This window comes from Zophobas morio, unplaced genomic scaffold (genome assembly GCF_036711695.1).
Source record: "Zophobas morio isolate AGI-343-1 ecotype UQ-CSIRO unplaced genomic scaffold, CSIRO_AGI_Zmor_V1 ptg000012l, whole genome shotgun sequence".
In the NCBI taxonomy this organism is placed as follows: Eukaryota; Metazoa; Arthropoda; class Insecta; order Coleoptera; family Tenebrionidae; genus Zophobas; species Zophobas morio.
The window spans coordinates 9,957,387-9,978,091 of record NW_026972117.1 but is presented as its reverse complement, the minus strand read 5'-3'; the positions used below and the strand labels follow the sequence as shown (position 1 = coordinate 9,978,091).

General features: G+C 33.4%; 2 protein-coding genes across 2 annotated transcripts; one reads left to right on the top strand and one right to left on the bottom strand.

Annotated features, from left to right (window-relative positions):
* The first annotated feature begins 56 nt into the window (after positions 1-56).
* On the top strand, positions 57-997 carry LOC135127773 (methylosome subunit pICln). The gene is made up of 4 exons (XM_064054383.1): positions 57-273; positions 324-466; positions 512-769; positions 821-997. The coding sequence occupies exons 1-4, from the start codon at positions 155-157 to the stop codon at positions 919-921; spliced, it is 621 nt and encodes a 206-aa protein (XP_063910453.1). The 5' UTR covers positions 57-154; the 3' UTR covers positions 922-997.
* LOC135127762 (regulator of nonsense transcripts 2) lies at positions 973-18,874 on the bottom strand. The gene is made up of 9 exons (XM_064054355.1): positions 18,138-18,874; positions 17,734-18,083; positions 17,459-17,684; positions 11,032-11,881; positions 2,496-2,694; positions 2,329-2,446; positions 2,051-2,278; positions 1,810-1,992; positions 973-1,761 (listed from the first exon to the last, which is right to left on the bottom strand). The coding sequence occupies exons 1-9, from the start codon at positions 18,802-18,804 to the stop codon at positions 1,196-1,198; spliced, it is 3,387 nt and encodes a 1,128-aa protein (XP_063910425.1). The 5' UTR covers positions 18,805-18,874; the 3' UTR covers positions 973-1,195.
* Positions 18,875-20,705: the final 1,831 nt, after the last annotated feature.

Here is a 20,705-nt window from a genome sequence, read left to right as displayed (position 1 = left end):
TTTGATTCTGATTGGGTAGTTGTGAGTAGGATTGCCAACGAAGCGACGGATGCGATAGAATTCCCTAGTGGGTGCAGTCAGTGATTGAGTAAGCTTGGTTCGGGTTTCAAGATTTGAAATTAGTTTATAAAAGGGTTAAAAAGGAGGGATTAAAATGGTTGTAATTGCGACATTCAAGCCCCCAGAGTCGCCAGTTCGGTTGGAACAGAGAAATATTACGGTTCGTTTGGATAAAAGGAGTCTTGGGACGGGAACTTTGTTTGTCAGCGAAAAGTATGTTTTGGCTGAAAAAAAGACAATGTTTTGAGAATATTTGGTTGCAGGACACTCAGTTGGCAAAAGGATGGAAGTACAGGTTTTTCGTTGGAGTATTACAATGTTTCTCTGCATGCTGTGTCTAAAGACCCAAATGTGTGTGATAAAGAATGTATTTACATTTTGACTGACCCTCATATTGATCTGCCTGGTATGTGGAATGTTTGCCTATGGTTTGAATGACGTAGTGTTGTAGGGGGAAGTCCTCCACAAAGACACATTGATGACGATGACAGTGGTGCTGAATCAGAACCAGATTTATCTGAGCTGATTTTAATTCCTGAGGATTCTTTATCAATTCAGGGTATTTATGAAGCTATAAAGCAGTGCCAGGAGTTGAATCCTGATCCAGCTGACGTGGATGACGACGACGACGAGAATTTGTACGAAGATGCAGAAGAAGAGAATGAAGAAATGTATATAGAGGCAGAATCTGAACACATAGGGGATGCTGGTAATATCGTCCGTCGTTACACATTACACACACATTAAATTGTTGTTTCAGATGTAAATAGCTTAGCCAACAGGTTACAAAATCACTCAGTGGATGTCCAATACAATTACCGCAACGGTAACGAAGACGAAGATTTTGAAGACGCAGATTAACTTAAAATGTGACCTACCTTAAGTTTTGTATGTTTGTAATTTTAATTCCTATTTAATTAAACAATCAAAAACGAAATTTTTATTTAACAAATTCACAAATCAATAACAGTTAAAACCAGCGTTGCGTAGAATGAAACAAAATAAAACCTATTCATTGTTCCTTCATCTCCTTCACTGATTCGCTAAAAGATACTTCCATTTATCTATTTCTGAAAAAATCATCCTGAACTTCTTTGCCCTTAACATTGTAACCTCTTCACATTATCTCCTCCTTTTACCTAACTCTTTTAGGACCGAAAATTAAGTCTGCATCTGGAGCCCCCTTGGGGTGTTGGTACTTTTTCCGCTCGCGGTTCAAGTTCTGGGTGACCGGTCTGTTCTGCTGCTGCATCATATCCTGGTAGTCTTCCTCCTCGAACCGTTCGGTTATATTCAGCGTCAAGCGCTTCACTCGCTCCTTCTCTTCCTTCTGCGCCAGCTCCTGGTCTCTCAAGTTTTGAGCAAGTTCTGAGTTAATATCAGCTTCGAAGTTTTTGTATTGCAGTTTGTTGCCTTTCCGCACCATTAGAACGAATCCGATTTTGTTGCGCTCCGTTTCGGGGGTGTCTTGGAGTTGTTCGTAGGTTTTTTTGTTGGATTTGAGGACCACGGGGACCGATATGTCGACGTTTCCGGCTTTTACGGGTTCGCGCATGCGCTCTTGGATGTTCTCGGAGACCATCTTGTCGAGGGCGTTTCGGAAATCTTCGTCTTCGGGACACTCGACTTTGCGGGGGCCGCTGGGGATGGCTAAAGACTCGGATACTTGTTCTTGTTCGGCTTCACTAGTCTCGGGTTCACCTATAATTTCAAAAAAATTATTTTGTTAATTAGTGTTGTTATATTTACCTTCGTCGTCGGAGCCTTGGGTGTGGTCCACAGTTTCGTCTTCCGTCGCTGTATCATCAGTAATTGGCGCGGTCACACCTTCAGACACTTCGTCTTCTCCCTGTTCTTCGGTGTCGGTTTCTGCAATAGTTTCCAGACCGTCTTCGTCGATTTTATTTTCGCTTAATTCGCCTGTTAGTTTATCTGAAATAATTTATATAGTCGATACAAACGACTCGTTGGGTTAAGTCGTAAATCACACCTATCCCCAATGTCACTCTGATGTTGTTCAACTCGGTTTGCGTTTCCTCGAAACTCTGACACAGTTTGATTTTGGGTCTTAGACTCGTGAGGGTGTCCTTAAATATGTGTTCCAATGTAGGTGGAAAAGCGTCTTTCCACAAGTCGCGCTTAAACCAATAGTAAGCTTGTAAAAACACCAAATAGTAGTCAAGTCTCCTTTTACTACTTCCACTACTGAAGTATGTTCCTACATATACAAGTTGTGTAAACACGTTTTGACAGTAATGAATACAATACCGCATGTTTCAAGTAGAACGCAGGCCAGTCTAATTCGGAAAAGGTGGTTGGGCGGATCCAGTGGTGATGGTACGTTTGGGTCCATTGAAACTCCAAAGGTTATAAGTGAGTAAAGCACCTGTTGTAGAAATTGGTCAGAAAAAGAGTTGGGTTATGGTGACACATACTTTAAAAATGTCGGCACTCTCGACCATTCTGTAGTTGTATAATTCACCTAAGTATTTGACTTGAGCCACGCGTCTTTGGTTGAATTTAGGAAGGTTGACTTCCATGCCGAGACGGATGTCTTCTAGGACGCTGTCCACTACTCGTGTTCCCACTTCTTCTTGGTAGGTTACTAAACCGGCGAGTAAGTTCGCAAGGCATCTGAGACATAAAAAAATTGTTCTTGCCAAATCGTACTTAAATCGACATTTTCTGTCAGATGTTCAACCCGTGCTAAACTACACTCAATAATCAAAAAATATCAAAACTTAAATTTCTTTCAATCTTGTTACATATACAGTGGTGATTTTCTTATCATCACGAATCTGTGCTAATGTTTGCTGATCCACCACTAACTGAGAAAAACGGGGATTTATCAGAGGGATTCATTTTCAGCAAAATTTTAAAACTGTGCAAATCGGTCCAGACAATTGCCCAAATCGTCTCGGAGAGACGCAGATCTTCACGAAAATTTTCTCAGGATCATGAATTCTTGCTTATTTTTCCTGCACGTTCATAAATAACTGAGAAAAACACGGATTCATCCCGGCGCATCCACCATTTTTAACGAAATTTTAAAACTAGGCAAATCGGCCTGAACAGATTGAAAATTTCCTCAGGATCGCGAATCTGTGCTTATTTTTGTTGCACGTTCATAAATAATTCAGAAAAAAGCGCTAATCAATTTTTTTATTCGCCGAGAGACGTAACTTAATTGCAAAGTTTATATTTCTCTACAAGAAATTACCAAGTTTTAAGTATCGTGTTGTTGAAAGAAAACTATATGTTAAGAAAACGAAGCCCTAAATTATGCCCCGCCCACCCGCCCAGATCTCAATTGTGATGAATTTTTTATTCGTTGTGAGACCCCAAGGGGCGGAGCTTAATGGCAAAGTCCATATTTTCTGTACAAGAAATGACATTTGTGCGTAGTAAAAAGCAGTGACATATCGGTTTAGTAAAATGGTACATTAACGCACTAGTTTTAAAGGAAAATCATGTTGTTACTGTAACTTCAATGTTAGATCGTCGGAAAAACATGTTTAAAATGGTAAATTTTGTATCGATTTTGTAATTAGCTTCCGCCTCTCGGTCTGACAACCAATGAAAAATTCATCACGACTGAGCTTGGGGCTTAATTTATGGCTTGTTTTTTTGTTAATATACATGGTATTCTTTGATACTTTGATACGATACTTAAAAACATGTTTTTTATTTCTTGTAAAAAAATAAGAATTTTGCAATTAAGCTTAATTAAGCTTGGCTAACGACGAATAAAAAAATCATCACAATTGAGACAGGGCGGGTGGGCGGGGCTTACACTTCGCCTTTTTTTCTTAATGTGTGTAGCCATATTTCCACAACAAGAAACTTAAAACATGTTTAAAATGGTAAATTTGTAAAGGGAAATATCGATTTTGCAATTACGCTCCGCCCCTCGGTTTGACAACGAATGAAAAATTCATCACGATTGATATCGGGACGGATGGGTGGGGATTCTCTTTTGGTTTTATTTGTATAACATGATTACTTAAGAACATATTTCACATGGTAATTTCTCAAAGAAAAATAAGGATTCTACATTTAAGCTCCGCCCCTCTCGGCTTAAGACGAATAAAAAAAGTCATCAGAATTGAGATAGGGTGGGTGGGTGGGGCTTATATTTTGCCTGTTTGTTTCTTAATATACATAGCCACTTTTTCACAACAAGAAAGGTAGAACATGGTTAAAATGGTACAAGGAAATATGGAATTTGCAATTATGGGGCGGAGCCTACTTGCAAAATCAATATTTCCTTATATAAATTTTTCATTTTAAACATGTTTTCAGTTTCATCGTGTGAAAAGAAGTCTACACAATTTAAAAGAAAAAGACAAAATGTAAGCCCGCCCACCCACCCTATCTCGATTGTGATGATTTTTTTTATTCGCCGTGAACCAAGAGGGCGGAGCTTAACTGCAAAGTACTTATTTCTTTACAAGAAATTAAAAACATGATTTTGTTTAAAGAATACCATGTGTATTAAGAAAACAGGAAAAATATATAATAATATACATAGTATTCTTTGAACAACACGATACTCAAAAACATGTTTTTCTACCTTGATGTTCTAATAGCACCCAAATGACGTCAAAGCGGTTCGTTAATAGCGGAAAGGGGTTCTGAAATAGATCTGGTGTAATTTAGATCGATAAGGTTGACAGCCATGACGGAAATGTCAGGTGAATGTCAGTGGGAAACGTCAAATTAAAATGTCCCGTATTTCTGGAGGCGTAAAGACTTCACTAACTTCTTCAGAAGACATTTTAACCAATTTTAACTTAAAAAACTCGTCAGACCAACCCATCACCAACCACGACAAAATTCCCCAGATTTAAAAAAACTCAAATTTCAATTATATTTTGCGAAAAAACGTGCACGGTAGTAAAAATAGTATAAATAACTCGTTCATAAGGCCATTATGGCACTTGGATTCGTGCCTTAATATTTGCCTTATGAATCTCGTTCTTTCATATACTATTTTAATTTCTCGTAGAAAAATAAGGATTTTGCAGTTAAGCTCCGCCTTCTTGGCTCACGACGAATAAAAAAATTCATCACAATTGAGTTAGGGCGGGTGGACGGGGCTTGATTTTGCCTTTTTTTTTTTCTTAATGTGTGCAGACTTCTTTCAACAACAAGAAACTTAAAACATGCCTAAAATGGTAAATTTTTGTAGCAATCAACTTAAATCCTCCACTTTTCTTCTACCACCCCTTTAAGGCTTGCGTCTGGTTCGGTTTAGCCCTATACTAAATACATTGAAAACATCGTCGCGGTTTCCGGAGTTGCATTTTAAAAATATGAGATATATCGCTTTAAAAAAATTATATTTCGAATTAACAAACTTCAGTCCACGGGACCTCCATATTTATTTTCATATCTAGTATGCAGTTTTTACAAAAAAAAATTATAAAATTGTTCAACTTTTACATCACATTTTAACCGGCACATTGATGCATTTTTTGACGAAGTGCTGAAGTTTTTTGCATTCTGAGATAGGAGGTCCCCTGGGGAAAAGTGTCAGCTTTCTTTTGATACCATTTATAATATTAAAAAATCCACGACTGAGGTAACTAACTCGCGAAAAGTCAAAATCTATTAAAACGAGAAATCGGCATTAAACGAGCTGTGATGTGGTAGCAGAATACAGGTTTACTTAGATTCTGACTTGGTTGGAGATTTCAGTATTTTAAAAATGCAATTCCGGAAACTACGACGATGTTTTCAATGTATTTAGTATTGGGCGAAACCGAACCAGACGCCACCCTTAAATACGGCAAAGTTACTATCAACGGCAACTTGGCAACGGTGTTAATAAATGACAATTTTCAGCTCTAAAAGCAACGTCAGCAGGAAGAGCAACTCCAACGGGAACCTTAAGTTTATAAATCCCACTTAAATAGGTAGATATGGAAACTGATGACGCAACTGGACATAATTCTAACCTCAAATTCACCACTTGATATTTTATTTTATTTTATTATTGAAAAAGAACTGTACTTTATGAAAAAAAAAAAAAACTTAAATGATAAGCCCCACCCACTCGCCGCCACCTCAACCATGACCTCTTTTTTTATTCGTCGTGTGACGAGAGGCGGAGCTTAATTGAAGGTTTCTTTACTAGAAATTACCAAGTGAAAAACGTGTTGTTGAAAGAAAACTATATACATTAAGAAAAAAAAACCAAATACTTGCCCCATCCACCCGCCCCAATATAAATTGTGATGAAATTTTTATTCGTTGTGAGACCACGGGGCGGAGCTTAATTGAAAAGTCCATATTTCTGTACAAGAAATTACCAAGTGAAAGAAACATATTTGTGATTTTATCGTATTGCTGAAAATGTATTTTTTTAATAGACTATTTTGAGAAAAAGTTGAGGATGAATATTCTTATTCTTCTTTCAAAAATAAGGAAATATCCAAAGAAGATAAAAAACTATACAAAAATAAAACGTTTAGTAAGCACAACTTGACTTTCCTGTAAATTCGTGGTGTAAAGAGGTACATCTGGAAACTGATGACGCAGCTAGACATAATTCTAACCTCAAAGTCCCCATTTGATATTTTACGTAATTCATTGTTGAAAAAAGACTGTATTTTACAAAAAGAAAGTCAAAGGATAAGCCCCACCCAGCTGCCCCCTTCTCAAATAAAAAAAATAACCAGAATTGAGATAGGGCGAGTGGGCGGGGCTTATATTTTGGCTTTTTTTTCTTAATACACATAGGCATCTTTTCACTACAACAAACTTAGAACATGGTTAAAATGGTACATGTCTGCAAGGAAATATCGATTTGCAATTAACGGGCGGAGTCTAATTGCAAAATCGATATTTCCTTATACAACTTTTCCATTTTAAACATGTTTTGAGTTTCATGTTGTGAAAAGAAGTCTACACAATTTAAAACAAAAAGACAAAATGTAAGCCCGCCCACCCACCCTATCTCAATTGTGATGATTTTTTTTATTCGCCGTGAATCAAGCGGGCGGAGCTTAACTGCAAAATACTTACTTCTTTACATGAAATTAAAAACAAGTTTTTGTTCAAAGAATACTAAGTACATTACGAAAACAAAAACAAAATATAATAATAAACATAGTCATCTTTGAACAACACGATACTCAAAAACATGTTTTTAATCCCCCGTAGAGAAATAATGATTTTGCAGTTAAGTTCCGCCTTCTTGGCTCACGACGAATAAGAAAAAATCATCACAATTGAGACAGGGCGGGTGGGCGGGGCTACATTTTGCCTTGTTTTTCTTAATATGTGTAGACTTATTTCAAGAAACATGCCTAAAATGGTAAATTTTTGTAGTAATCAAAAAAAAATCCTCCACTTTTCTTCCACAATCCCTTTAAATACGGCAAAAGTTGAACATCAAAGTTACTATCAACGGCAACTTGGCAACGGAGTTAATAAATGACAATTTTCAGCTCTAAAAGCAACATCAGCAGGACAGCAACTGCAACGGGAACTTCAACGTCAACGGCAAGTTTGTAAATCTGATGACGCAGTTGGACATAATTCTAACCTCAAATTCATCGCATGATATTTTGAGTATTTTATTGTTGAAAGAAGACTGTATTTTACGAAAAAAAAGTTGAAGGATAAGCCCCACCCACTCGCCGCTATCTCAACTACGACTATTTTTTTTTATTCGTCGTGTGAGAAGAAGCTGAGTTTAATTGAAGGTTTCTTTACAGGAAATTACCATGAAAAATGTTTTCAGTTCCGTGTTGTTGAAAGAAAACTATATACATTAAGAAAAAGAAGCCAACTAGTACGTCCCACCCACCCGCCCCAATCTCAATTGTGACGAATTTTTTATTCGTTGTGAGACCAAGGGGCGGAGCTTAATTGCAAAGTCCATTTTCTGTACAAGAAATTACCAAGTGAAAGAAACATATTTGTGGTAACTATCGTATTACTGAAAATATATTTTTTAATAGATTATTGTTAGAAAAAGTAGGGACAGAATATTCTTATTCTCCCAAAAGTATGGAAATATCCACAGACGATAAAAAAAGCGATAAAAAATAAAACGTTTACTAATTACGACTTTACTTTTTTGTAAATATGTGGTGTAAATAGGTAGATCTGGAAACTTTGATGACGCAGATAGATATAACTCTAACTTCAAATTCACCACTCGATATTTTAAGTATTTTATTGTTGAAACAAAACTGTATTTTAGGAAAAAAAAGTCAAAGGATAAGCCTCACCCACTCACGGCCATCTCAACTGTGATCATTTTTTCATACGTCGTGTTAGGAAAGGCGGAGCTTAATTGAAGGTTTCTTTACAAGAAATTACCAAGTGAAAAATGTTTTAAGTTGCGTGTTGTTGACAGAAAGGTATGTATAGTAAGAAAAAGAAGCCAAATACTATGCCCCACCCACCCGCTCCAAACTCAATCGTGATGAATTTTTTATTCGTTGTGAGACGAGGAGGCGGAGCTTAATTGCAAAGTCCATATTTCTGTACAAGAAATTACCCAGTGAAAGAAACATGTTTGTGGTAATTATCGTATTGTTGAAAATATTTTTTTTTAATAGATTATTCTGAGAAAAAATAGAGAAAAAATATCCTTGTTCTCTAAAAAAATAAGGAAATATCCGCAGAAGTTAAAAAAAAAACGATAAAAAATAAAACGTTTATTAATCACAACTTGAATTTTCTGGTAGACCTGGAAACTCTGATGACGCAGATGGATATAACTCTAACTTCAAATTCACCGCTCCATATTTTAAGTATTTTATTGTTGAAACAAAACTGTATTTTAGGAAAAAAAAAGTCAAAAGATAAGCCCCACCCACTCACGGCCATCTCAACTGTGATCATTTTTTCATACGTCGTGTTAGGAAAGGAGGAGCTTAATTGAAGGTTTCTTTACAAGAAATTACCAAGTGAAAAATGTTTTAAGTTGCGTGTTGTTGAAAGAAAGCTATGTATAGTAAGAAAAAGAAGCCAAATACTATGCCCCACCCACACGCCCCAAACTCAATCGTGATGAATTTTTTATTCGTTGTGAGACGAGGAGGCGGAGCTTAATTGCAAAGTCCATATTTCTGTACAAGAAATTACCCAGTGAAAGAAACATGTTTGTGGTAATTATCGTATTGTTGAAAATATTTTTTTAATAGACTATTCTGAGAAAAAGTAGAGAAAAAATATTCTTGTTCTCTAAAAAATAAGGAAATATCCGCAGAAGTTAAAAAAAACGATAAAAAATAAAACATTTAATAATCACAACTTGAGTTTTCTGGTAGACCTGGAAACTCTGAGACGCAGATGGATATAACTCTAACTTCAAATTCACCACTTGATATTTTAAGTATTTTATTGTTGAAACAAAACTGTATTTTAGGAAAAAAAAAGTCAAAGGATAAGCCCCACCCACTCACGGCCATCTCAACTGTGATCATTTTTTATACGTCGTGTGAGGAAAGGCGGAGCTTAATTGAAGGTTTCTTTACAAGAAATTACCAAGTGAAAAATGTTTTAAGTTGCGTGTTGTTGAAAGAAAGTTATGTATAGTAAGAAAAAGAAGCCAAATACTATGCCCCACCCACACGCCTCAAACTCAATCGTGATGAATTTTTTATTCGTTGTGAGACGAGGAGGCGGAGCTTAATTGCAAAAGTCCATATTTCTGTACAAGAAATTACCAAGTGAAATATGTTTGAGGTATTATTGTATTGTTGAAAACAGACTACTTCGAGGAAAAGTTGAGAATGAATATTCTCATTCTACCAAAAATAAAAGGATGATTCTCTCAAAAATAAGGAAATATCTAAAGAAGATAAAAAAACACTATACAAAAATAAAATTAGTTTAGTATTCGCAACTTGACTTTTTTTTAAATTTGTAGCATAAATCGGTATTTCTGGCAGCTCCGGTGACACAGTTGGACATAATTCTAACCTCAAGTTCCCCATTTGATATTTTAAAGTATTTCATTGTTGAAAGAAGAGTGTATTTTACGAAAAAAAGTCAAATGATAAGCCCCACCCAGCCGCCCTCATCTCAATTGTGAAGAATTTTTTTATTCGTCGTATGACAAGAGGCGGAGCTTAATTGCCAAGTTTTATGTGTGTCGTTGAAAGAAAACTATACACATTACGAAAAAGAAGCCGAAGATTATACCCCGCCCACCCACCCCGTTTTTAATTGTAATGAATTTTTCATTCGTTGTGCGACCAGAGGGCGGAGATTATTTCCAAAGTCTATATTTCTGTACAAGAAACTACCAAGTGAAACATGTTGGAGGTATTATCGTATTGTTGAAAATAGAGAAAAAGTATTAAATGAATATTCTTATTCTCTCAAAAGTAAAAGGAGGTATTCAAAGAACAAAAACAAAACTACAGAAAAATAAAACATTTAGTAAAATATTCACAACTTGACTTTTCTGTAAATTTGTGGCATAAATCGGTAAATCTGGCAACTCTGGTAATCCAGCTGGACATAATTCTAACCTCAAATTCACCATTTGATATTTTAATTACTTTATTTTTGTAAGAAGACTATATGTATATTACGAAAAGAATATCGAAGGATAAGCCCCACCCACCCGCCTCCACCTCAATTGTGATGATTTTTTTTTATTCGTAGTTAGTCGCGGGGGCGGAGCTTAACTGAAAAATCCTTATAAGCTATAAACAAACAGTCCCCAAGTAGGTCATGAAGTTTTAAATAAAATAATGATGTTGGCATCCCAGTTATTTGTCCGCAAAGTCACTAATTTAGGGACTTTCGTTTGACTGTAACTGTCAAGTCCAACAAGAACCTCGTTGGTGTTACCAACATAATTTTTTAACCTTAAATTTCAATGGTTGCTAAACGAATTTTCGTTCGAAAAACAATTAAATTTAATTTAACTATTTTTAAAAACCCAGGAAAAATGATACCAAAGTAACAAATATTTTTTTGATATCATAAAAAACTCACCTTATGTTGAAATACTTGACGTTATGAGCACTACTCAGACACTTGATAGCATACGACGACACCTCCTCGTTGCTCCAATCCAGCTTCCTAATCAACCTCATAATCTTATCAGTGTTATTCTTCTGCAAATCTTGAAACAGCAACTTCCTTATAAACTGGTGCATCACCGGCCTCTCCTTCTTCGTGATCGTCACATCCGGCGGATTCACATAATAATACGCATTCTCGATCTGCGTAACGTACCTCGAATCCAGCGCCATCACCGCCTTCTTCCGCATCATCTGCTCCAAGTACACTCTCGTCCTCTGGTGCGAGTCCGGGCTGCAATACAAGAACCGCCCGCAAACCTCCAGCAAATTGCACGCCATCTCGATATGGTGGTGCGAGAAGTCGTACAACAGCACCTTCAAGCAGTACAGCGCCTCGATCTTCGAGTACAGCTTGAACTTCACCAGCTCGCCGATGAAGCGCACGACCTTGATCTTCGACTCGATGTTGATCTGGTCCTTCTTGCGCACGTGGTACTTGAAGTCCTGGCGGAGCATCTGGCAGAGCTCGTTGCCGACCTCCGGAAGCGCGGGACGGAGGATGGCGACGAAGCGGGCGTAGAAGGGCAGGAGGTCGAGGCGGGTGCGGTTCACGCCGAAGAGGGCGCGCACGAGCTTCTTGCGGTTGTGCTTGTTGTTGAGGGTGACGAGGAAGTCGATGGCGGCGTTGTCGATCATCTCGCGGTTCACGCAGTTGGGGAGGTTGTTGAGGAAGGCCTCGAGGACGATCTTGTTGCTGGCGTTGGTGGTGGCGGCGTCCTCGGCGTCGTCTTCGGCGGGGACGGGGGCCTCGTCGATTTGTTCTGTGTAATTAAACAGAACTAAGGAAGTATCCTAATCGAGTGTGTTTTCCCGACATTTCATGACCCCTACAGTACGAAAAAATAGGTCTCCCGTTTCCGTTTGTCTGTCTGTTTGCCGTCTGTCCGGATTTTTATTAGACAGATAATCTTCGAAACTGGACCGATTTAAATTTTGTATGTATATTAGGACTATCATGTAGTTGGTAAAACGTCAAACACCCTACACCTCCAGATTTTTGAAAAAAAAATCAAAATTGTACAATATGTTTTTCTTTTGAAGTTAGTTTTTTAGAAACATGTGAAATATCGTCATTAATTTATGTTTTAGGTTTTATTTGAAAGTACATGCATTTCTTACAGAAGTTGACTCACCAACAATGTATTTATTGTTCTTTTACAGCCTTGAAAAGGCCTATGGTCAATAGACGAAACGTCGGCAAAATATCGGTCTTATTTTTGATACACATTATTCTGGATAACAAAGAAAAGTTAAGCCTTAATGGACGAAAAACAAGTCTTCGAAAGTTACAATTTTTCGAAAAATCTGGATTTATTTACCTTCAACCAATTTTTTTGTTTTTTTCTTTTTTTTTCATTTTTCAATTTTTCGATTTTTCAATTATTCGGTTTCATAATTTTTCGTTTCATCAAGCTTAATTTTTTTAATTTTTCAATGTTTCTTTCGATTTTACAATTTTTGGTTTATTCGATTCTTCAAATTTTGCAATTTTGGATTTCTCAAATATCCGCTTTTCTTATTTCTTTTCAATATTTTGATTTTACAATATTTCCTTTTTTTGATTTTGCACTTTTTCGATTTGTACGTGTCTCAATTTTTGATCTTTCGATTTTTCAATTTTTTGTTTCTTCGAGTTCTTGCTTTCCAATTTTTATATTTATCAAAGTCTTTGTTTTACATTTTTTGGTTTTGTTATTTCTGATTTTTCAGTTTTACAATTCAGCATTTTATGATCCGAAATCTTAAAAAATCGAAAAATTAATTTTTGAAAAATTAAAAAATCGAAAAGAAATTGAAAAACCGAAAAACTGAAAAACGAAAAATTTCAAAATCGAAAATTTTTCGTTTTTACATTTTCTTTACTTTTTTTTCGTTTCTTCAATTTTTTCATTTGCAATTTTTCGATATTATAATTTCAGTTCTCGATTTTTCAATTTCTCAATTTTTATTTTTCATTTTCCAGATTTTTTTATTCTTATTTACTCGATTGTATATCACAATTTTTACATTTTCTTTACATTTTAATTTTTCCACTTTTTAATGTTTCGGTTTCATAATTTTTCGTTTTTTCAACTTTAATTTTTCAATTTTTCGACTTCCAAATTTCCCAATTTTTCGTTTCTTCAATTTTTTCATTTGCAATTTTTCGATATTATAATTTCAGTTCTCGATTTTTCAATTTCTCAATTTTATTTTTCATTTTCCAGATTTTTTAATTCTTATTTACTCGATTGTATATCACAATTTTTCATTTTTTTTATTTCCTCTATTTTTTTTTCAATGTTTCTTTCGATATTATAATTTTTAGTTTATTCTATTCTTCATATGTTCTATCTTTGATTTTCCAATTTTGAAATTTTGGATTTCTCAATTATCCGATTTTCTGATTTCTTACCAATATTTGGTTTTATATTACCTTTTTTCGATTTTTAAGTGTCTCAATTTTTGATCTTTCGATTTTTGAATTTTTTTATTCTTCCAGTTGTATCTTATACCTTTTGGTTTTTCATTTTTGATTTTTCAATTTTACAATTTTTCCATTTTTTAATCCGAAATGTTGAATAGTCGAAAAATTAAAAATTGCAAAACTAAAAAATGGGAAAAAATTGGAAAATCAAAAAATTTTCATTTTTTCATTACCTTTATTTTTTCAATGTTTCTTTCGACATTATAATGTTTCGTTTATATAATTTGTTAAATTTTTAATCTTTGATTTTCCAGTTCCTCGATTTTCCAATTTTTAAATTTCTAAAGTTTGCATTTTTTGGATTTCTGGATAATCCGATCTTCTGATTTCTTTAATTTTCACATTTCGATTTTACAGTTTTTCGATTTTTAAGTTTTTCAATTTTTAATCTTTCGATTTTTCAATTATTTGTTTCTTTGTTTTTCAACGTTGAATAGTCGAAAAATAAAAATTGAAAAATTAAAAAATGAGAAAAAATTGAAAAATCGAACAACTGAATAAACCGAAAGTTGGAAAATCTACAAATTTTCGTTTTTCCATTTTCTTTAGTTTTTCAACAATATTTCGGATTCAAATTTTTTGTTGTTTCATTTTTAATTTTGTCAATTTTTCGACTTCCAAATTTTTAAATGTTTCATTTCTTCAGTTTTTTGATTTGCAATTTTTCAATTTTTCAATTTTTCGTTTCCTTATTTTTTTTATTTTCATTTTTCAGATTTTTTAATTTTCATTTACTCGATTTTTTATCACAATTTTCTATTTTTTTTTCTTTATTTTTTTTTTAATGTTTGTTTGGACTTTATGTTTCGTTTATAGAATTTTTAAAATCTTTAATCTTTGATTTTTCAATTCCTCGATTTTTCAATTTTTAAATTTCTGGATTATCCGATTTTCTAATTTTTTTAATTTTCACATTTCGATTTTACAATATGCATTTCCGTTTTTCGATTTTGCCGTTTTTCAATTTTTAAGTTTTTTCATTTTTAATCTTTCGATTTTTCAATTATTTGTTTCTGCATATTTGAAGTTCTTGATTTCCAGTTTTTAGATTTATCAAAGTTGCATTTTATACTTTTTGGTTTTTCATTTTTAATTTTTCAATTTTACAATTTTTACATTTTTTGATCCGAAATGTTGAATAGTCGAAAAATTAAAAATTGAAAAACCAAAAAAAATGGGAAAAAATTGCAAAATCGAAAAATTTTCGTTTTTTCATTTTCTTTAATTGTTCAGTTTTTCCATTTTTCAATATCTCGGTTTCATAATTCTAAAAAATTGGGACAAATTGAAAAATCGAAAAACTGAATAAACAAAAATTTGCAAAATCAAAAAATTTTCGTTTTTCACTTTCTTTAATTCTTCAATTGTTCCACTTTTTAATTTTACAATTGTACCATTTTTTGATCCAAAATGTTGAAAAATCGAAAAATTAAAAATTGAAAAATGAAAAAATTGGGACAAATTGAAAAATCGAAAAAGTCGAAATTCGGGAAATTGCAAAATTGAAGAAACGAAAATCGAGACTTCGGAAACATTAAAAATTGAGAAACTTAAAAATCGAAAAAATTAATGAACCGAAAAAATTACAAGAAAAAAAAGCGTCAAAAATTGTCAAACTGAAAAATTATGGAATTGTCAAAACTGAAAAATCTAAAAACTGAAAAAAATCGAAAAATTGTGGTTTTTTCGTTTTTCTTTAATTTTTGAATTTTTCCATTTTTCAATGTCTCCTCCGTTTAATAATTTTAAACTTTTACTTCTTCCATTTTTGATTTTTCAATTTTACAATTGTACCATTTTTTTGATCCGAAATGTTGAAAAATCGAAAAATTAATAATTGATAAACTAAAAAATCGGGACAAATTAAAAAATCAAAAAAATGGAAATTCGAAAAATTGCAAATCGAAAAACTGAAGAAACGAAAACCGAAATACTGAAAAACTAAAAACGAAAAAGTTAATAAATCGAAAAAACGGTAAGAAGAAAAAACGTAAAAAAATATCAAATTGAAAAATTTAAGGAATTGTCAAAATTGTAAAGTCGAAAAAGTCCAACATCGAGAGGTGGAAAAATTGAAAAATCGAATAAATGAAAACCAATAACTGAAAAATGGAAAAATTCCAAAATTATGAAATTGAAAAAATAGGGAAAATAAAAAACGGAAACGAAAAACTGCAAATCGAAAAACTGAAAAATCTAAAAATAGAAAATTGTTGAAATTACAAATCTAAAAATTGGAACATCCAGAAGTTGGAAAATTCGAAAATTGAAAAATTTTAAAATGAAAATTCGAAGAGATGCATATTGTAAAATTGAAGAGACAAAAAAAAATAAAAATTGAAGATTATAAATCAAAAATGAAAGAATAAAAGAATCAATAAAAAACTGAAACCAAAAATTACAACTTGAAAATTTGAAGAAATAAAAAATTAAGCAATAAAAAAATTTGAAAAATTAGTAATTGAAAACTCGAGAAATGTTTAATAAGTGAAAAATTGCCACATCTAAAATTTAAAGAAACAAAAAAAATGAAAAATCGAAAAATCACAAATCGAAAAAATGAAGAAACGAAAAATTAAAAAAAAATTAAAAAACAAAAAGTTATAAAAATGAAAAATCGAAAATCGAATAATTGAAAAAATCAAGAAAATAAAAAATCGAAGCGAAAATTTGCAAATCGAAAAATTGCAAAATCTATAAAATGAAACATTTCAAAAGTTGGAAAATGGGAAAACTGAAAAATTTAAAAATGAAAACTCGAAGGGAGGCAAATCGTAAAATGGTAAAAATGAAGAAAATAAAAAACTGAAATGAAAAATTGCATGTCGAAAATTTGAAGAAATAAAAATTCAACAATGAAAAAATTGAAAAATTAAAAATTGAAAATTCGAGAATTTAAAAAAGTGAAAAATTACCACATATAAAATTTGAAGAAACAAAAAAAAAAGAAAAATTGAAAAATCACAAATCGAAAAATTGAAGAAACGAAAAATGAAAAAACAAAAAGTTATAAAAACGAAACATTGAAAAACCGAATAATTGAAAAAATAAAGAAAATAAAAAATCGAAGCAAAAAATTGCAAAATGTAAAAGTTAAAACATCTAAAAGTTGGAAAATCAGAAAACTGAGGAGACAAAAAAAATAAAAAATTGAAGAATTACAAATCGACAAATTGTAAAAATGAAGAAAATACAAAACTGAAACGAAAAATAAAATTGTAAATCGAATATTTGAAGAAATAAAAAATTGAACATTGTAAAAATTGAAAAATTAGAAATTGAAAACTCGAGAAATGTTTAAAAAGTGAAAAATTGCCACATCCAAAATTTAAAGAAACAAAAAAAAATGGAAAATTGAAAAATCACAAATCGAAAAATTGAAACGAAAAATGAAAAAACAAAAAGTTGTAAAAACGAAACATTGAAAAATCGAATAATTGAAAAAATAAAGGACATAAAAAATTGCAAAACTCGAAGAAATACAAATCGTAAAATTGAAGACAAAAAAATGAAAAGTTGAAACATTGCAAATCGAAACATTGTAAAAATGGAAAAAATAAAAAAGTGAAATCAAAATTTGAAGAAATAAAAAATTAAACAATGAAGAAATGAGAAAAATTAAAAATTGAAAACTCGAGGAATTGCAAACCGAAAAATCGAAGAAACAAAAAAAAGAGAAAGAAAAATTGAAAAATTCGAATGCGGGGGTGTTATTTATGTCACTGGTTCTTACTTTATGGAAATTATCAGAAAACAAAAATTGCAATTTTTTTTTTATATTTCAAAGAAGCAGAATTGAAAGGGCTGCGCTTCAAGGGCAAGGGAAATTCAGTCGAAATAACCTTCAACCAATTTTTTCACCCCAACTCACCATCATCCTCCAGCTCCTCAGTAGGAATTTCTGAATCTAAAACCTCCTCAGTTACAGATTCCGCCGGTGGCGGCGCTTGCTTATTAATAAAAGAAGTAGGAAGAAAAGCCTGCAGCTCCGGCAATTCACAATAAAACCGCTGCGTCTCAATATCGCACCAAACATTTTCAATATTAGCCAACGCATTCTCATCTAAATCCGGCCCTGCCCCTGTGACAATCATGCTCTAAAAACACACAAATTAACAAATTTGCGACCTCAAACGAAACCACCACCTCGTCACTTTTCAGGATAGTTTGACTTTTCAAAGTTGGCATATCCTCATCTAAAATTTCCGCAAAACTTTGCGTAGAAGTATACAGTTTTTCATAGGCAGACTGCAGTGACTCCAGCTTCTCTTTTCTCTCTTGACTCAACTCCCCTTTGGTCTGAAGTATTCTCATGTTCTGCTTTTCAAAGTTTTGGATTTCTTGGTGGTCTTTAACGAGGTGTTTACTCAGAGACACGTAATAGTCCTTGAGCAGAGTTCGCACGTTTTGTTGTTTTTCAGGGGGTAAAAACGTGCTTTTGGGGATGGGGGTTGCGAATTTTTCAGACAATTCGCGCATTTTCCGCGGAATAAGACCTTGAATTATAGTTATGATTATCAAAATTCCACAATGGGGTAATTTGTACTCACCTGCGTAATCTTCGCCACAGTGCTTACAAAAACTTAATATTATTGAGCAGTTGTAGTGTTCATCCTTATCCATATTCACCAAAGTCGTGATTACATTCCCCAACAACGTAAAGGCGTTTTTATTACTAAACAACCCCGCTTGCACCAACTCGGCGTAAAACCGCAAATCCACCCTTAATTTACTAGGGTTCGGAATCTTCTCCCCTACCTTAAAAGCCAACGTTTTCTGCCAGTTCTCGAACAAATGCTGTGAAAAATCAGCATACGTTTGATGCAAAATACTGCACATCTTCAAAGCCGCCGCGACATCCGTCATCTTCAGCTTAGCGTCCACAATCGCCGCCGCTATTTCTGATATGTACTTAGACAGATTCAAACCTGCCATATCTTTCAAGTAAGCTTCGACCTGGTTTGCGGTAAAGTTTTTAATTTTTTTAACAAAGGCAGTGTTTTTCTTGAGGCTGGAGTCCAGCTTGCTGAAGTGGGACTCGCTGGGTCGGGTGTTTGGGGCATTCTGGTTCGCGGTTCGCAGCTCATGTTTTGAGTGGAGTCTCTCTTCGACTTCTTGGATGTAAGAGGTTATGTTATTTTTTTCGTCTTCGTTGGCCGTTGCGGCGCTATTTTCGTCCTTCTCACCGTCGTGTTCTGAGGACTCCGTTACGGTCATTTTCAGCACGATTACGCCCTTTTATGGTAAATAGGGTTTATTGCAAAATTATTATTGACGAAACGAAAACAATGACAGCAGTGAGAAATGAAAAGTTACTAACGGGGGGCGGAAGGTTTATATTTAAGGGGCAAAGCGACGGATCCACGCTGCTAAAAAATGGTGTTTCTTTATAAGATGAATGTATTTGTACGGAAAATACAGAAAAGAAATGTAGTAGAACGAAAATAATTATATTATCAAGTTACAGATTTCTATCTCAAATGTCATATGACATTTTTTAAATTACTGTTCACCACCACATTTCACTTGTATTGTAATTAAAGTGATGATTAAAGCCACAAAAAAAAGACAGACAGACAGAAGGAAACGGGAAACCCATTTTTTTCGTACTCTAAGGGTCATGAAACGTTGCAAAAACATGAAAGTAGCCAGTCGTCCGATCGACTTGATTACAATACTTCCTTGACTTAAGTAATAAAAGGGGATGCAAAAAGAAACAAAAAATGCGCCAAAAATAAGTATTAAAAACAAGCACCAAAAAAGATAAAAAAATGGGCGACAAAGAAAAAACTACAAAAATTCGTCTAGGAAGATGACAAAGAAACTACAAAAAAGGGTGACTAAAAATTACTTCCACAAAGGTGCCAAGAAAATTGTGACAAAAAACAAAAAAAAGGGCACAAAAGGCGCCGAAAAAAAAAATAGAAAAAAGTAAGAGGTGACTAAAGAAAAACGAAAAAGGTGATGTGAAAGGGTGCCAAAAAAATGAACAAAAAAAGGGCTTTTACTCTTTGTCCCTTAACAGAACAAAGGCTACAGAAAGACTAGAACCAAAAAAGCAATTAAAAAAAACGACAAAATAAATGAGAAAAAAATGCGACAAAAAATACGACAAAGAAAAAGGTGCCAAAAAAGTGCCATGTATAGATCTAAAAAAACGTCGGCGAAAAAAAAAGTCGAACAAAAAAATGCGTAAAAAAAGACAAAAAATGGAGAAAAAAAAAGTATGATCGAAAAAAAGCAATATAAGGATAGGGTGTCAAAGAAAATGAACTAAAAAGGTGACAAATCAACTAAACAATAAGAAAGGACAAAAAAGGGTGGCGGAACAAAATTCCATAAAAAAGGGCACCAATAAAACAATATTAAAAATGAAACAAAGGCAAACGTGCAAAAAGAGAACCAAAAAGTTACAAAAAAACAAAAGCAAAAAAAATATCTATCAATTGACGGAATAAAATGTGACAAAAAAACTCGGTAAAAAACAAGGCAATATAAAAAAAAAAAGAAATAGCTAAAAAAAGGTACAAAAAATGTGATATCAAATGTGATTAAAAAATGCGACAAAAAAACGGAAAAGAAAAAAGTGCCAGAAAAGTTATAAAAAAGGGTGATAAAAACACCACAAAGAATTAAAAAAACAATTACTAAAAAAGGGCGACAAAACTGTATTCGGAAAAGAAACCTATTAAAAGCGACAAAAATGGCCAGAAAAGCAATATAAATAAGGCGACAAAAGAAAGTCGAAAAGAGACCAAAGAAGCGGCAAAAATGCGACTAAAAAACGACAAAAATGAAGACCACAAAAAACGGACAGAAACAATGTCCAAAAAAAAATACAGAAAAAATAAATGAAAAAAAGAGATGGCAAATAACATCTAACCAAAAAAAAAGTCAATAAAAACACCACAAAGAATTAAAAAAACAATTACTAAAAAAGGGCGACAAAACTGTATTCGGAAAAGAAACCTATTAAAAGCGACAAAAATGGCCAGAAAAGCAATATAAATAAGGCGACAAAAGAAAGTCGAAAAGAGACCAAAGAAGCGGCAAAAATGCGACTAAAAAACGACAAAAATGAAGACCACAAAAAACGGACAGAAACAATGTCCAAAAAA

What these genes read in the sequence shown, in the direction of transcription:
- LOC135127773 (XM_064054383.1), top strand. Translation starts at nt 155, where the DNA reads ATGGTTGTAATTGCGACATTCAAGCCCCCAGAGTCGCCAGTTCGGTTG. An exon ending in ACTTTGTTTGTCAGCGAAAA is followed by an intron (nt 274 to 323) that starts GTATGTTTTGGC and finishes ATTTGGTTGCAG; the next exon opens with GACACTCAGTTGGCAAAAGG. An exon ending in CCCTCATATTGATCTGCCTG is followed by an intron (nt 467 to 511) that starts GTATGTGGAATG and finishes GTAGTGTTGTAG; the next exon opens with GGGGAAGTCCTCCACAAAGA.
- LOC135127762 (XM_064054355.1), bottom strand. Translation starts at nt 18,804, where the DNA reads ATGACCGTAACGGAGTCCTCAGAACACGACGGTGAGAAGGACGAAAAT. An exon ending in TGAGGAGCTGGAGGATGATG is followed by an intron (nt 11,882 to 17,458) that starts GTGAGTTGGGGT and finishes TTAATTACACAG; the next exon opens with AACAAATCGACGAGGCCCCC. An exon ending in CGTTCTACTTGAAACATGCG is followed by an intron (nt 2,279 to 2,328) that starts GTATTGTATTCA and finishes TTGTATATGTAG; the next exon opens with GAACATACTTCAGTAGTGGA.